Source organism: Chenopodium album, chromosome 13 (genome assembly GCF_948465745.1).
Source record: "Chenopodium album chromosome 13, dcCheAlbu1.1, whole genome shotgun sequence".
NCBI lineage: Eukaryota > Viridiplantae > Streptophyta > Magnoliopsida > Caryophyllales > Amaranthaceae > Chenopodium > Chenopodium album.
The window spans coordinates 52,293,314-52,312,005 of record NC_137846.1 but is presented as its reverse complement, the minus strand read 5'-3'; the positions used below and the strand labels follow the sequence as shown (position 1 = coordinate 52,312,005).

Genomic DNA, 18,692 nt, shown 5'->3' with positions numbered 1-18,692 from the left:
ATTATATAGCCACGAAATCATATCAACTCGGTTTTGTGATGTGGACACGAAAAGAGAAAAATAAGTAATGGTTTGGGGAAATGGGCTAAGAATTGAGTTGGTTTATGAAATGTATTGAATTAAACATAGATTTAGGCACTCCAAAAATTAAATACTCAACCCGACCAATAATGGCGATGAAAGGTTATTCATCATCGGGTCTGGTTTTGGGGAGACATTTTTAGGTGTCTACACCTATGATATCATATCATTCCACCCTTATTCCCCTGACTTGAAGAGTGTCTAACTTCTTTGGTCTTTTATAATTCTTCAACAAGAGAGTCCAACAAACAACACTGACTGATGACGCAGCCATAGCAGCTCCAGCAATCCTTGGTGGTACCCGGAACCTAAGTGAAGGGTTCAAGGCCCCGGCTGCAATTGGGATCCCAAGCACATTGTAACCTGTTACAATATATGGAAAGATATGTTTTGGTTAGGATTCTTAGTTGCCAAAGATAAGTTATATGTTAAGTAGATAATATTCTAAATATTCTTGCCATGATTATCTTGTACTCGGTTATATATTTCGGCCAAGAGCCATGAATGAAACACACACAATTATTCTTGATTATTATTTCTCATGGTATCACAACCAAATTTTTTTTCTTGAACACAGTATAAGCTATAGCCATGGAAGGTGATACACCGCCACCACCTCCTCCGCCACCAACAAAAATTGAATCAAACTCCCCGTTTTACCTAGGATCACAAGATAGACCAGGTGACTTTATTACCCCGACACGCTTAAAGGGTGACAACTATGACGATTGGGCTGTCGATATTCGTATGGCATTGGAGGCTCGCCGAAAATATGAATTCTTGGATGGTACTATAACAGGTCTGATTGCTCCTTGTACTCAGTCAGATTGGAACACCATTAATGCAATGTTAGTTTCATGGATCACGAATACAATCGATCTAGAGGTTAAGTCTACCTTGAAAAAATATCAGGACGCCAAGAAACTCTGGGATCATCTCCAACAACATTTTGCTTTGGTTAATGGTCCACGGATTCATCAATTGAAATCCTCTATAGCGCGCTGCGAGCAGACGAAATCCATGTCCGTTTCTACCTATTATGGCCAATTGAACGCCTTATGGGAGGAACTCTTTCGGCATGAACCAATTATCTCCTGTTCCTGCTGTTCGAACTGCATAGTGGGCGAATTACATGCTCAAAGACGAGAGATGGCTAAGCTCCATGAATTTTTACTGGGGTTATATTCTGGATATTATGCCCAATTACGTGCAAATATTCTTTCCTAGGATCCCCTGCCTTCAATTGACAGAGCGTATCAATTGGTTATTCAAGATAAGAGATTTCGCCTTGCTAAAGATCTCCCTGATGAGAAGAACACTAAAGCTATGGGGTTTGCTCTTAAAGCCGCCACAAGGACTGGTCGTGGCCGTGGCAGAGGGGCTGACAGTCCTGTGTGCACCAAGTGTCAGAGACCTGGTCATGAAGCCTCGAGTTGTTGGAGTAAACTGGTGTGCACGCACTACAAGAAACGTGACCACGATGTCAGTGGCTGTTATGAGCTCCATGGGTATCCAGAGGGCTGGTTTGATCACCCCAAGTCCGACGGAGCAGGCCGCGGAGGGGGAACACATCTGGCAGGAGGCGTGGCTCAGTTAGCGCCAATGCAGCAACCAGCAACAATGTAGGAGGTTCGAGCAGTGGTAGTGCCTTGGAGTCGAACTCCTCTAATCAAGTATTTACCCCTGATTAGTGGAAAGTAATTGCGGGTTTTTTTTTGTAACACAAAAGTTCCCGACAACCGTTTGAATGGTAAGTTTAATACCGATAGATGGATTATTGATACTGGCGCAACGCATCATGTCACCGGCAATGAGAATTGGTTATTTGATGTAACCGACATTATGCACATCTCTGTTGGTCTTCCTAATGGTGGAATCGTGATTGCCAAAAAGGAGGGGTTGATTCGTCTGTCGACCTCAATTACTTTTAAACATGTGTTATATGTTCCGCAATTGAGTTGCAACTTGCTTTCGGTTTCACAATTAATTGAAGATTTAAATTGTAATGTAAAATTTAACTCTTCTTTGTGTGCTATACAGGACCAAACGGGGATGCTGATTAGAACGGGAATTAGGCAAGATGGACTTTACTACTTTGGCGGAGATGACTCGGTACAACATATTTCCGTGAATGGAGCAAACACTGTAACACCCCCAAATCTCCCTCTACGGAAATACTAGTATAATACGTATAATTATACCGTAGAGATAGACTTAGGCGTATTACCGCCGCGTGGTTACGCAAGGCTACTCAACTTACTAACAAAACAATACTTTGCAGCGGAAATTTCAAAACTCTTCTTTATTAATAATAACTATAAATAGAAACCAATGTTATAAGTACTCAAAAATAGATACAAGGACCACAATTCCTAACTGAGTGAAACCAATCCCGAGACTCCAATGCATCAATTATGGATTTCAACCTGAAAATAAGCAACACTGCTTACCATTACGGTAAACAGGGCAAACCAAAACAAATAAGAAATACGGGTTAGCAAAATATGCTAAGTACGGTAAGTTCAAGATAATGTAAATTCAATTTATTTGTAAACATGCTTTTAAAATTAATTCCAATAATTAATCCAATAATTCTAAACTCATGATTCAAAACCAATTCTCAATATTCAAATCCCAATAATCAATAAAACCAATTCCAATTATTTTAAAACCAATTTAACCAGTTCCTCTCCCAAGTGTGCACACCCCCCAAGCTAGTTTCCTTATGTTACAAGGCTATTTTTGAGGAAAGACCCGGTCATACAAAGTCCAAGGCCTTATCAATATACCAAATCCGCATAGTGGGATTACTAACATGCTTATAAAGCATAAATAATAAATTTAATTCAATGATTAAATAAATCCTCTTTAAATCCAATAATTCCAACCTTTAATAATAATAATTCAAACTCCCTTTTTTTTTTTTAAATCCAACATGCTTTCATAACCAGTCCTTTTTAAACATGAATAATAAATTAATTAATCAAACATGTTATAAAAATCAATACTCCAATTTAATTATTAAAACCAATCTTTTAAACATACTTTTATTTCATAAACCATAATTCAATTCAATTTAATTCAAGCAACATAAATCATTCAAACATGTTCATTCAAATCGATCACTTTCAAGGTATCTAGCCACCTAACGTACCTTGATCCTCGCTTAGCCAAAAACACTTCAAAAGAACTCTCAAGTAGCTTGATCAAAAACACCCTACAAATAAATATAACCTTAAGTAATATAAGGTTAACAAATAATCACAACAATGAAATTAAAAACCCCCCAACTATATGTACATGAACCTTTTAAATTAATTTTCATAAACATCATTAAAAATCTAATTTTATATAATTAAAACTACTCATAATAATTTTTATAAATCCCCCATAATAATAATAATTGAATGAGAGAAGAGAAGAAGAAAAGATAAGAAACCAAGGAAAAGAGAAGAATTGGATTTTCGTTGGAAAGAATAGGCAGAACTTGCAGAGGCTATAACTCCTTTGATATAACTCTGAATTGGGTGATTCTTGAGCCTAACCTCAAGGATTTTTTGAGAGGAACAATCTTCTGTGAAACAACAATACCCCAAAACTGACCAGAAGTGCCCGAAAATTGACTTTAAAGGTAAACGGGATGATTTGTGTAAAAAGAAGAGAATTGGTGTGAAGAATGTGAGAGGTATGGAGGGGTATTTATAAGCTAGCTCATGCAAGAATTATAGCAAGAGAAAGTGGGAAGAATTATGCAAGTATGGTTTAAGGGATTACTTGGAGAAGTGAGTAAAAGAATTAAGGAAAGTTTTGATATTAAAGAGATTGTGTATAATTGAATATGGAAGGTATGTTTGTCATGAAAAAATATTAAGGAAATTGGAATTACTTGGGGAATAATTAAGAAGAATGGATGGCAAGAAAATATAATGATTGGATATTAAAAAGATGGAGAATTAGATTTAAGGAAAATAGGAGATTTTAAGGAGATAATTAAAAATACAAATTACCAAAATATTTTTCCCAAAATCTATATGGGATGGCCGAAATTTTTGAGCTTTCCTAAGCTCATATTTTCGGCCCTCCTATTTAGTACTTTAGGAAATTATTTTGCTAGTTTTAAGGATTTAAAATAATTGTGTAAATAATATTTATTGTAATAAATAATTAAATAATAAAATACCAAATATTCACCAAATAATTTAACTAATAAAATCAGATATTCCGAAATTTATTAGCCAAATAAATGGGATTTTTGAACTTATTAAAATAATAATAAAATATAGCTTTTGCCTTAATTAAAATATCCAAAATATATAAATAATCCGATTTTTAAAAATGGATAATGGATAATAAATCTTATCCAAAATAATAATTTCTTTTTAAAATACTTTTGGTGCCAAAATTCAAATATCGTTTTGCCTCCAAGATTTAAATAGTAAGTTAAATTACTAAAATACCCCTTTTTAGAAAATAATAATTAATTAATTAATTAATTAGGAAAATACGTATAAAAATACGGGGTATTACAAACACTTCTTTGGAGCTATGGCACAAAAGGATGGGGCATCCATCAGAAAATGTTGTAAAGTTACTTCCTCCTGTAATTGATTTTAAGGGTAGTTTAAATAAAATTGTGAGGTTTGTTTTAAAGCTAAGCATCCTAGGGACAAGTTTCCGATTAGTGACATTAGAGCAAGTCATATTTTTGAATAAGTACATTGTGATTTGTGGGGTTCCTATAGGCACCCTTCGTCTTGTGGAGCTCGTTATTTTTTAACTATAGTTGATTATTTTTCACGTGTCGTATGGGTTTATTTGTTGGACTATAAAACGGAGGTTTTTCGTATTTTTATGAGTTTTATTGCCATGGTTGATCGTCAATTCTCTCAAACTATAAATTGTGCAAAGTAACAATGGTACGGAATTTAATTGTTTACGAGATTATTTTTCCGCTACTGGAATTCTATTTTACACTTCTTGTGTTGGAACACCCTAACAAAATGGTAGAGTTGAGCGAAAACACAAACACATCCTAAATGTAGCTCGTGCAATACGATTTCAAGCTCATTTACCGATTTATTTTTGGGGAGAATGTGTTCTCGCCGCTACGCATTTAATTAACCGGACTCCAACCCCATTACTACAAAATAAAACACCCTTTGAACTTTTATTTGGCTTTCCTCCCTCCTATAATGCTATCCGTACTTTTGGTTGCTTATGCTTTGCTCGCAATCAAAAAACGAAGGGGGATAAGTTTGAGAGTCGTAGTAGGAAGTGCGTGTTCTTGGGGTATCCATTTGGTAAGAAAAGGTGGTCCTTGTATAATCTTAAAAAACGGGAATTTTTCGTGTCTCGAGATGTGAAAATTTTTTAGAATGTTTTCCCATTTATTGATGCAAACATGGTGAATATTGAATCGGAAAGGGTTGTCCCTATGTATGATGATGTCGTGGTAGACGACGATTTTTTGGAAGATGATAGTGCAGGAGATACGACTCCACTTGTGTCACCATCGGGCGATGGATGCCTTGCCGACCAGCAGGGCCACCACACTGCCCAGCCCGCTGGCCGACCAGCGCCTGAGCATCAGCAGTAGCCCTCGGGAGAGACTGCCCTACCGAGGCAGCAAAGCAAGCCCCAGGGATAGACTGCCCTGCCGAGGCAGCCAGACCAGCCCCAAGAACAGGCTGCCCAGCCGAGGTAGCACGAGCACCCTCAGGGACAGCCTGCCCAGACGAGGCAGCAGGGTCACACAACTGCTCGGCCAGAGCAGTCCATGGACAGTTAGCAGTCAGCCGTACAGTCAGCAGGTTTAGTTGAATTGGGACGGGGTTTGCGTGTAAAAACTCCGTCGGTTCTTTTTCGAGATTTTGTCACTCATACTGTTATTGCCCAAAGTCCATCTTTGCCTACACTGCTTCCACAGCAAAATTCAGGTGTCCCGTATCCTATAGTACACTATATTAATTGTGATAATTTCTCTGTCAATTACCGTCATTTTTTGGCAGCCATCATTTCGGATAATGATCCGAAATCCTTCAAGGAAGCAATAAGGCATGAGGGTTGGAGAAAATAAATGCAAGAAGAGATCCGAGCCTTAGAAGATAATGGGACTTGGACATTAGAGGAGTTGTCCCCCGGTAAACGTGCTCTTGGTAGCCAATGGGTCTATAAGACCAAATATTTGTCCAATGGTGAGGTTGAACGATTGAAATCAAGATTGGTGATTTTTGGCAATCATCAAATCGAGGGCATAGACTACAATGAGACTTTTTCTTCGGTTGCAAAAATGACCACTATTCGAGCTTTCTTGGCTATAGCTGCTTGCAAGAATTGGGAATTACATCAGAAGGATGTGCAAAACGCATTATTGCACGGTGACCTTGATGAAGGGGTGTACATGAAGTTGCCTCCTGGATTCGAAGGCAAAATTCCAAGGTTGGTGTGTCGATTGCAAAAGTCGTTGTATGGTTTGAAGCAAGCTCCACGTTGTTGGTATGCAAAGCTTGCTACAGCTTTGAAAGGGTACGGGTTTTTCAATCCTACTCTGATTATTCTTTTTTTACTTTCACTAAAGGCCATGTTCAAATTAATGTGTTAGTCTATGTTGATGATTTGATTATTTCTGGGAATGATTCTGCTGCATTGTTGGCCTTTAAAGCCTATTTGGGTGATTGTTTTAAAATGAAAGATCTAGGGCCCTTGAAGTATTTTCTTGGTATTGAGGTTGCGCGAAGTGCAACAGGTTTATTTCTGTGTCAACGTAAATATACGTTAGACATTATTTCCGAGGCAGGCTTGACTGGTGCAAATCCTAGTGATTTCCCAATACAGCAGAATCATAGATTAGGTCACGCAACGGGTGAGTACCTTGCGGGCCCAGAGCCATATCGACGACTTATTGGTAGATTGGTTTATCTTGGTGTGACACGGCCGGATCTTACTTATTCTGTGCACATTCTATCCCAGTTCATGCAGAATCCACGCACGGAGCATTGGGAGGCGGCTTTGCGTGTGGTTCGATACTTGAAGGGTACACCCGGGCAAGGAATTTTGTTACGGGCAGACAGTGATTTGACGCTTCAGGGGTGGTGTGACTCATATTGGGCTGCTTGTCCACTTACTAGACGATCGTTGACAGGATGGCTAGTGTTCCTTGGCCAATCCCCTATTTCATGGCAGACAAAGAAGCAGCCTACGGTCTCTACTTCATCGTCAGAGGCCGAATATTGTTTTATGTCAGCAGCAACTTGTGAACTGAAATGGTTAAAGGGCCTGTTACTGAGCTTGGGAGTGCAACATCCCAAGGCCATACCATTGTTTTGTGACAGTCAGTCAGCTCTACACATGGCTAAAAATTCAGTTTTTCGTGAAAGAACCAAACACATAGAGGTTGACTGTCATTTTGTGAGAGATGCCATTACAGATGGTATTATTGCTCCTTCATATGTTCCTACGACTTCTCAGTTGGCGGATATTTTTACTAAGGCTCTTGGCAAGCGACAGTTTGATTTTCTATTGTCCAAGTTGGCATTTACGATCCTCACCATGCTCCAACTTGAGGGGGGGGGTGTTACAATATATGGAAAGATATGTTTTATTTAGGATTCTTAGTTGGCAAAGAGAAGTTATATGTTCAATAGATAATATTCTAAATATTCTTGCCATGATTATCTTGTACTCGGTTATATATTTTGGCCAAGATCCATGAATGAAACACACACAATTATTCTTGATTATTATTTCTCATAACCCAATGCCCAAACATAGTTCAACCGTATCCTGGAGAAAGTTTTCCTCAAAAGGTCAATGGCAGTTATGACATCCTCTAAATTGCTCTTCATCAAAACAATATCAGTTGCTTCGATTGCTATGTCTGTCCTTGCACCAATAGCCATTCCTACATCAGCACCTACTAATGCTGGTGATTCATTGATTCCATCTCCGACCATAGCCACTATTTAACCTTCTGCCTGTATTTGTTCTTAGTAAATGAGACACTTATGTATAGGTAATTGTAAGTATATAACGATATATACTTACCTGTAATTCCTTCAATTTCTATGATTTCTGTTCAGGTTTGGCTTCTGCAATAACAGTCTCTATTCCAACTTGTTTGGCAATGGAATTTGCAGTGCCCTTGTTGTCACCAGTCATGATTCCTATTCCCAAATTAGTCCACTACGAAGCTATATATGAATCTATCATTGAACGACTCTTAGGCCCTAACTAATACTCCGTATAATTGCAAGCAACACAATCCATGATCAGAAGAGAGCTTGTTATATGCACCCGGGTGTACTGTATACCCATAAGTATTTTGTTCTCATTTTGATGATTGTTTTTTATTTGATCATCAAAATAAAGCCCAAAATTGCTGCACCCATTTTCTCTCTCCTCTTTGCCAAATTGCTGCAATTAAAGCCCAAAATTGTAGAAATTGGGTGTCAAATTGCTGTGAAAAATTGTGATTAATTATCCTTAAGATCATCATCAATAACATTTGAAGTAGTGAAATCGATGAGAACCAAAGAAATTTGAGCTCGTTTTCTTCGTGAAATCTTAGATCGAACATTCTACGTCAAAAATTGTAGGGTGTTACTAGTTTGGTTAGGGGTTACTTGTAGGTTGTTATTGGTTTGGTCAGGGGTTACATGTAGGGTGTTACTGGTTTGGTCAGGGGTTATTTGTAGGGTGTTACTGGTTTTAGTCAGGGGTTACTTGTAGGGTGTTACTGATTTGATCAGGGGTTACTTGTAGGGTGTTACTGGTTTGGTATGGGGCCTACAAGCAACCCTTTAATAAGTAACAAGTAACCATTGAATAAGTAATTCATACAAGTAACCTTTGAAATAACTCATATAAGTAACCCCTGAATAAGTAACTCATACAAGTAACGCTTGAATAAGTAACTCTTGAAATAACCCTTGAATTAACCCATACAAGTAATCCCTGAAAAAAAAATACAAGTAACACCTGAAAAAAAAAAAAAAATACAAGTAACTCTTGAAAAAAAAAATACAAGTAACTCTTGAAAAAAAAAATACAAGTAACCCCTGAAAATACAAGTAACCCCTGAATAAGTAATCCATACAAGTAACGCATGAAAAAAAAAATACAAGTAACCGTGACAAAATCAATAACCCCATTATGCGCGTGAATAGTAACCGTGTTATGCGCGCGTCTAAATTCGTTATTTTTACTGACTTGGCAGTAGGCCTCACCGTGTGACCTGTTGCACCAAAAAAGCTCTGTTTTTGGAAACGATCAAGATTTTTTTTGACAGATCTTTTGAAATTTTCGTAAAAAAATAAATAAATAAAATAAAAAAATCTCTTGATAATAAAATCAAGAAGATCTAGTCAAAAAAAAAAAAAAAATCAAAAAGATTATCTCTACGTGATTTCGTTTCCTAATTTTAGGATACGTTTATGTTAGTTTAGGAAGCTAATAATTATTAATTAATATCCTAAAATATTGTTGCCGTCTTACGGTTGATTAAATTTGTTTCCTAGTCTAAGTATGATTTCTAAGCTAAGTATGATGTGAACAACTAAAAAGTTCTATAAAATTATGAAGGAGCCACAACAGAATTACAAATTACAGATAGTAATCGTAAATTCCTAAGTTTGTGTGCTTGATTAGGTTGTTAATCAGCAATGAATCAAAAAGAGTTTGACGAATCACAGCCCCTCTCTCTTGAGGAAACACAAACACCTTGGCTTATGTATACCCATGACCACGATGATGATAGTGAGACTAGTGAAAATGAACCACTCCATGCTTTTTACTCACCCGGTGACTCAAAATCGTACCTGAAAAGTATCCCTGAATTGTGCCACAAGGACGCAATTGCTTTTAATCATGGCTGGTTGATTCTACGCGATCAGGAGGACAGATGCATCTATTCTTTATTCAACATTACCACTTTACACACTATAAGTCTTCCACGGTTACCAACTGATGATGTACCTGTTGGAGGGTGGTCTCAGTGCTTACTAACATCATCCCTTGCTGATGATAATTGTATGTTTTTATTGTCCTTTTATAATGAAAGCCTGTTGTTTTTCTGCCGGCCATGGGCTGATACATGTGATTGGGTCGTACAAAGTGTTGAGCTTGAAGATGGGACGAAAGCACATATATCAAACTTGGTTACTCTTAATGGGGTTATATATGGTTGTGCATATGTAGAAGATCCCATAAAACATGATATATTCTATATAGTCGATGAATTGAACACGCTGACCATACAACCCTTGCAAATTGGTGAACCGAATACAAAATCAGAGACGTTAAATGAATTTTCTCAGGACTATTTGCTAGAATCTTGTGGCTGTATTTACTATGCAGAGATACTTTATCGTTTTATCAATAACTATCATGAAATAAACAACATTGTCGCTATCAAGGCATGGGAGCTGAATTTAGAGGAAAAGAATTGGATGGAGTTGAAGAGTTTGAATGGCAGAGATTTTTTATTGGATCCTTGTGGTAGTACTTGGTGTTGGGGTAATAATGCTAAAGTTGGTGGTATTCAAGAGAATTGCCTCTGTTTTCCTTTTACAAGTGCAGTAGAAGATGACCCAAATATTATAGTTTCAATCAACCTAGTTGATCAAACTTGGACCGTTGTTTCTCCCTCCCCAAACTTGGTAAGCCCTGATGAGTACTATGACAATCCTGTTTGGGTCGTCATGCCAAGGTTACAAGTCAAGATGACACTATTAATGAAGAAGCAGAGGAGGAGGACAGTGGTTGTTGGTTTGATAAGCTGTCATTAGATATAATAAAATCGCTTCCAAACTATATGCATTTGTTTGAGTATTGGAAATTTCGCGCTAGTTGTAAGATGTTTCATACAGCAATCCCTGAACCTCTATGGCGAACCAACAATGAGTTTCCCTTATTCTTGTTCTTTAAGAATGAATTTGGATTGTGTAAGTTGATGGAACCGTGTTGAAATGATGTTATATGCTCCAGCACCCTAGTTCCATTCTCTCAAGATCGTTTTACCTTGATATTCTCTAAAAATGGGTGGTTACTTTGCTTAGTTGCTAAATGCCATTTGAAATTCTACAACCTCTTCACAGGGGTCACAGGAGTTTTTCCACCACTCTTCGATAAAAATAGGGTATCTGCCACCAGAAGCATTGGATTCTCATCGAATCCAACAAGCTCCGATTGTTTGACGGTTGCATTGTTGAATTACTCTGATGAGTTTTTGAGCCTATGCTATCTTCAATCAGGGGATGAGACATGGGAAGAATTTGATATTGACATGGAGGACGATCCAGATATAGAATTTCGGCCTACTGAATGTACTCCTACCTATCTCGGGGGAGCATTCTACTTCCCAGATTTCTTGGGAAATCTCGGTGTGTTTGAAATAGTAAACGGCGAACCAAGTTGGCAAGTTTATATTATGCCGGACAATGTGGATGATGATTTCGAGTCGTGTCATCTAGTCGATTGTGAAGGAGAACTCTACATAGTATTCGTCTACGGGATTGAAAAATGTCGGGTTCAAGTGTTTAGATTCGACGGCAATAACAAGAGTTGGGTTGTAATTGATGATATAGGAAATCATATTTTCTTTATTAGCAAGATATCGTGTTGTTCAATAGTACCAAGTGATCCTACGATGAGAAACAGGATCTACCTTTCGAAGATAGAAGGGAATGATATTGTGTTCTACTCTTTAGACACTAAGATGTATCACATTCTAGGGAGTGGGGATTCTAGGACGGATTTGTATGGTACGAATCAACCGTTGATGTGTTGCTGGGTTTAGCTAGCTGCGTTATGCTTGTTAATTTTATGCACTTTTATTGATTTTTTTATAATTTTTATATTATGTTTATAATTTATTTATTTTCTACGTAGGATTTTGATGTTTTTATATTATATTTTGATTGAATAGCATTAAATCATTACTTGTATTTTAGAAAATATATTAGCTTCATATTTTACAAGGTACTTAAGATAGATATGTGGTGGGTTACAATACAAATTTGCGATTCTGAGAGAAGCCATACCTGATTTCTCGTAAACAAAATTTGTGAAGAGTAAAGGAATAGAAAACTGGTGTAGTTTTTAACTCACTAAGAACCATTGAATTATTTTTGGGTCTAAGTTTTATCTTGCATAACCTGAATTTATATCGGTAAGCACCATATTACCCCTATTAAACACTAAGTGCTCTAAATCATACTGTAATTAGCACTCTAGCAGATTTACATGGCTTAAGATCGAACACTTCCATTGAGGAAAAAGGCGATTTTTTTTTTACTGAGAATATACTTTCCTCAAAACTGTTTTTTCAAGAATTACAGATATAGATATCCTACTGGTACAAATACAAAGAGAAATCTGCTCTGCTAGCACACTCTGATAATGACATTGTTGCTCCTTAAATTAAGGGACATCAGTGTCACCAATTACAAAGAATATTTAGTAACACAGTAGGTCTTACCCGAACAGAAGTCGTCATTATTCCCATCTTTAAGTGTGTCGCAAGAGCGAGTAAACAAAATTCCTAGCTGGAGCATTTTCACTCCAGGGCTTGGCGGAGAAACACCTCCCCTAAAATCCATGAGACTGCTCATCAAGTATTATTACCTATGGTTTTTCTGAAGTCAACCTCGTCTAATGGCGCCTCTAGAGGTCGGTAGTTTACACCGGCTGGGGGGAGAAGAACAGTAAAGGTAGTCCTTTTTGCTTCCAATGAGATCAGATTTTCTGCTTTAAAACATGGCGTAATTGGACCTTCTGAGACTCCATCCTTGCCTCCAGGAGCTTGTGCTTCAAACTGCTTTTATGCGCTCCACGAGGCCATTCAATGCAACCTTTCATCCCCCGATTAATATCAGGTGAGTTCCAACCAACCATAGCTGATGGGCTAATCCCACTCTTATTGGATCCATGATCAGGTGACATGGTAGCTCCGTTTGAAACCCGTCCATTTGAAAGCCTTCCATTCACACCATCCACAGAAATTATTTTGTAATTATCACCACTATTGGGTCCTGATCGCCAAAGCCTTGTAATTGATTTCACCTTTTTAAGCTGCTTTGAAGGAACTGAGCATACTTCGCTGATCTCAGTAACGGGTGTCTCATCACCGCCCTGTTCTTCCCATTCAGTGCAGCTACCTGAGGCATTACTATCCCGGTACATTCTATTAATCGACATCATACTTCCATCAGGTGAATAACTAGAGCCTTGATCTTCCGCATGGCTGACTGTTTCCCATCCACTCCCATCATCATCCATGTCAGCACTCTGATTGCCATATCCATTCGAAAGTCTCTGAAAACTCTCTTTGCTATGGTTGTTGGTTTCAGGGCTCACAGCATGTACTTTGGAAGAATGGCTTGCTGGGCTGTATTCAGCACATGGTTCAATCTCTCTCACATTGCTTTCCGCCATCACCATTTCTTCAACAACAGCGAATATATCATCTGGGTTTGATGGCTCATATGTAAACTCTTTAAGGTCTTGAATGTCTATAGATGCAGCAGCTCGTGTAAACAGCTCAGCTTCCCTCATCTCGTTCATATCAAGGTTCACACCCTTAGACCTGAGAAACTTATCGAGCTCTGATACAAGATAGTTCATCTGTGAATATTTCTGATCAAGAGCTACTTTTGCATCAACAAGCTTCATCTGTACACGTTCTTCTCGCCAGACCTCTGCCATTTGCAGCATTTTCCTCTCTTCTTCAACTTCATCCCGGATCTTCATGCACTCCTTCTTGAGTGAGTCAACTTCAGCCTTGTCCTCCCCAATTTCTTTTGCCAGCTCATCACATACCTCCTCGATTAACTCTCGAGCTTTCCTCTCTTTCTCGTAGTCCTGCATATATCTCTTTGCTGATAATTTAACCTCTGCCATCTCATTGACCAACTTAGAGTTGACAATCTCAAGTCTTTGGCGATTCTTCCTTTCTCTGCTTAAGTCAGCTTTAACATCATCAATTATAGCACGAACTTTCTCATGTTCTCTGCTCCGCCAAGTTGCCCTTTCCTCACTAAGCTTCTTCAAGAAGTGTTCCAGTTTCTTCTTTGAAGATCGTCTTTCTGCTTCCAGCTCTTCTATGCGACCCCTAGCCTGTTCAAGTTCCTTCTCTAGAGTAGAGATCATTGAGGCAGCATTTACTTTTTGGTCAAGTGACTTCAAATCATCAGGATGTTCATCTGTTTCCTTTGAGTAAACTGGGTCCCACTTTGTTGCCCCCTCCATTGCGTAATTAGTAAAGCGAAATGGAGATTGCCGCTAAGACAGGAAACATAGAAATATAGTCCACATTAGATCATGCAAAGAAGCATATTCCTCTAAAGTGCATAAAAAAAAAAAAGGCAATCAGAACAATTTTCCAAGCGTATCAGCATAATATTTCCATCAATTTTTTGTACACCATACCAAAAAACTTTCACTAACATCAAGATTCTTTCAAGAATGGAAGAATATGCAAAGTAAGATCTTAACACTATAGATTAACAAAAACCAAGATCGATTCATTTTATTGATCAAATATACCTCACAATGATATCCGTTGGTTGGACCATTAACAGAACACGGGCTCCTAAGCGGTTCTTTCGCCTCAGAACCACATTCTCTGCTAGCATGATGATATGATAACCGATCACCTCCATGCCCATTCACAGGCTGCAAAACGGAACGAAGGAAATCATGCTACAGCTAAATGCTTACTATCAATTTTCAGAAACAACACCCAAGTAAACTTTCACAAGGGTTCAACAACATCCAATTAATACATTATTCCCATCAACATCTATTACAACGTCAACATCAAGTGATCAACACAATACACAAGGTCTCAATCGTGACATACAACGATCCATAATACTCGGGATAACATTACATGTGAGAAACCACGGCGTTTTCCATCAACCATAACAACTAAGACCGAGCTCGATACGCAAAGGGATAAAATCTGCATTATTAAGCACCTACTCAACTCCAAAAAGCATTGCAATCACACAAAACACTGGTAGGCCAACCCAGTATGAAATCATAATAATTCATAAAGTTTTCAACAGCACATCCTAAATTTGAATCAAATAACCCTTAAACTAGCTTCAATCAACTTAATTCCAATCTTTTAAACACATTCCATAAACTTCAAAACCATATAATTTAATGAAACTAGCAAATTAATGCACTGGTCCAATACCTAAGTACAACATTAATTACCCAAAAATGATTGGCAAAGTTCATACCAGAAAATAAAATAAAAATAAAAATTGTTACATTATCCACCAATTAAAAGTTCATTTTAGCTAAGGTAAGCAATTAAATCATCAATACATAATTAATTTAAATTTTTTTAAAAACCCCAAAAATAGATTTTTTTTTTTTTTTTTGAAATTTTTTTTTAAGAAAGAAGAACAAAAAATGAGCAAACCTTCAAGTTCAGATCTTGAGTCTCAAACAACGAGTTAAAACACACCTTAAACCCTAATCGATCTTCACTCTCTTTCTTCTCTCGCCGCTTCTTCACCTGTTCACCGCCGTCTCCTCCGCCGCCTTCGCCGCCATTTTCAGGAACTACCAACTGCATCCTCCAAAGAGTAGCAGCAAGCTTCCTTGCTGAAACAGGGGGGCCCACTTTCTCTCTCCTCGATTTCCGGCGACATTCCGGCGATTTCTCGTCGGTGGCAACATTTCCGGCGTCGCCATCATCATCATCACCATTATTATTGTTATTATTATTATCCTTCACACCGCCATTAACACCGCCATTTTCTCTCTCCTCATGAAACTTCCACCGGAGAAGAGGGGTAGGAGGGCCGGATTTTTTGGACAAACGAGGGGTATTCCGGGAGGTTTTCCGGGGAGTTTTACGGGTGGTTTTTTTGGGAAGATCTGGGGTTTTTTGCGGTTGAGGTGGGTTTTTCGAGGAGAGTAAAGCGGAGAGGTCGGTGTTAGGGGTGATCTTCATTGTTGGAGCAAATGGGTGGTTGTAAAATCCGCCATTGAAGTGAAAGATTTGAGCTTTTTAGTGTTTTGGAGGAGAGAGAAAGCGGAGAGGAGAGAGAAAGTGAGCTGAAACTGGAAATAAAGGATGTTTTGATGGGAAGAGAGAGAGAAGATGAAGTAAGGGGTGGTATGAATATGTATAATTATACGAGTCAACGTATATTTCTACAGTAAAAGCATTGGATTCTGTGAATAGTAAAACGGTGTCGTATGGTCTGATGGGTGTGTTAAAACGATGTGTTTTTGTTGTTTTTGCTTGTTTTGGAGTATTTTTACTGGATGTGGATTTGGCCGTATAAACTATAAAGTCTTGAAGTGCATTGATGTTTTGAAGAACGAAATTGGTGGGCTTTTTAGATAGTTCATTGTTGTACGAGTACAATCAATCTATCATTATAAAATTGACTTAAATTTTTTCTTTTAATTTTGTGATTATGATAAACCCCTTTTTTTATAGTTTAAATAAATATCAGATTGGATTTTGCGTTATTTATATAACTATTTTTATCGTATTTTCTTATTAATATATAAATACAGTATTAGATTATAGTGTATGATGTAAAATATGTTGTTGGAATTACTACAAAGCAGATTTTTCAAATATAATTATACTTTCTCTATTTTTTAAATGGAAAATGTTATACATATCTCTTAGGGTTACATATAAGCATTAGATTTACACTTGAAAATCGTAAAAAGTTAATAAATCATCAAAATATAAACACTAATAATATTGATTTACGCGTGTTTTTGTCATGAAATTCTAATTTTATACAATTTTCAAGAGTATATTTAATGCTTATATATAGCCCTTAGGGCTTGCTACATATAACATTACCCTTTTTAAATTGCTACATTTCTGATTTTTACATTTATTAATGCATAACTTGAATCCTTAATATTTTTAATTATGTATTTATTAAAAATAAAATATATATAGTAAAAATAATTAATAAAGTATACATTAAGACGAATCTAATAAAGTACATTGTAGAATTGTTACAAGTAACAAAAAAAATAGAAGAAAAATATGTTCTTGCTATACAAAATTGCATGAATTTACAGTCATACTTGTGCAATAACAAAAATGTCAATCAATTTTTTTTTTCTTCAAATATTTAGAAACAAAGAGGTTAAATAGTGCATTGAAATAGAATGCTTTGTTTGTGAAAACATTTTAGATTTCAAGCCTATAAAAGACAAAAACTAAATATGATAATATTAGTCTACACCTCTAAGCTCTAGCTAAGAATAAAATAAAATTACCCTAAGTTCTAGCTAAGAATTTAGATTAAATGAGCGCTTAGGGTTAGTTGAAGCTTATTAAATCCTCAACTTGTGAATTGTTTACACAAACATTAAAATACAAGACAAGGCTAATCATATCATTCTAAAGCTCTAAAATAAGGTGTTAAATGAATTACGGGTAATATTAATACATGTATGATAGCTTTTTTTTGAAGGAAATACATGTATGATAGCTCACACACAAATAACATGAATAAACCCACTCAAATGTATGTATTTGAGTAAATGTATATATATATATATATATATATATAACAATCAAAGTTTACATACTTCAACCATAAAAATTCACTTATTACAAATGTAAAAAGAAAATTTTATTTACAAATCAAAATTTTGCAGCATGCATGGTCTTAATGTCTTATGTTACATGGTACATAATTTTTATTTTCACTTTTAATTAAAGAGAATTCAAAAGTATTAAAAAGCAACAAAATGTTGGGCTCATGGTAAAAAATGATTTTTTAACCTTAGGTGGAGATTATTAGTAGGAAACTTTGAATCCCCTTGTCCTTCTTCGATTCTCAAAGTGTCAAATTCGTTAATCAAATCGAGTTAATTCATGAAAGATTTTAGACCGATATAAAAGATTGAAAGTTGGAGATATAAAAAAAATCCTTTTTAAAAAAGGAACTAGTTAGGCGTGGATCCCACTTATATAAACTGTTAAAGCACAATCTTACAGAATAGAGAAAAAATACAAAAAGAAACAAAAATTACTGAGCCATCATTCATGTTTTGCAGTTTGCACAGGCTCCAGCGGACTGCGACCCCGCATTCTCAAGTCATAGCGGCATAGCCTACGTGACACCACTTACCAGCCCATGGCCATGTAGGTTGGGCTTTATTAACCACCGTCAATAAACCTGTATTATTGTTTAGTCGTATTTACTATCTCCATCTAAATTGAGTTGTTTCTATATTTGACTTTTTATAATTAATTAATTTTGACTAAAATTTCCGATATAAGACAAAACATAATACTATTATTTGTACAATGCATTTTTTTATATGGCTGGTCATCCCTTGTGTCTGGTCAGGTTACTTATTCAAGGGTTAGTGAATTACTTATTCAGGGGTTATTTATTCTGAAATTACTCAATTATTTATTGCGTTTTCTGTGTGGCTGGCTACACCATGTGGCTAGCTGACACAAACCAAAAAACTTAACGAGTACCCTTAACCAAGTAATTCTTGACCAAGTAACACATGGCTAAATAATCCTTAATCGAGTAACCCCTGATGGAGTAACTCTTGACTGACCGAGTAACCCTTAAATAAGTAACCTGACTCGACCA

At 36.8% G+C, this 18,692-nt stretch overlaps 1 protein-coding gene across 2 annotated transcripts; it reads right to left on the bottom strand.

The window, feature by feature from the left end:
• Window positions 1-12,331: 12,331 nt before the first annotated feature.
• LOC145574935 (uncharacterized) lies at window positions 12,332-16,196 on the bottom strand. 2 transcript variants are annotated; one of them, XM_081632829.1, is made up of 3 exons: window positions 15,512-16,196; window positions 14,623-14,751; window positions 12,332-14,358 (listed from the first exon to the last, which is right to left on the bottom strand). In XM_081632829.1, exons 1-3 carry the CDS (start codon window positions 16,046-16,048, stop codon window positions 12,814-12,816), a joined length of 2,211 nt encoding a protein of 736 aa, XP_081488955.1. In that variant the 5' UTR covers window positions 16,049-16,196; the 3' UTR covers window positions 12,332-12,813. The 2 variants fall into 2 exon arrangements, with proteins under 2 accessions (XP_081488955.1, XP_081488956.1); XM_081632830.1 differs by having other exon boundaries at window positions 15,557-16,196.
• Window positions 16,197-18,692: the final 2,496 nt, after the last annotated feature.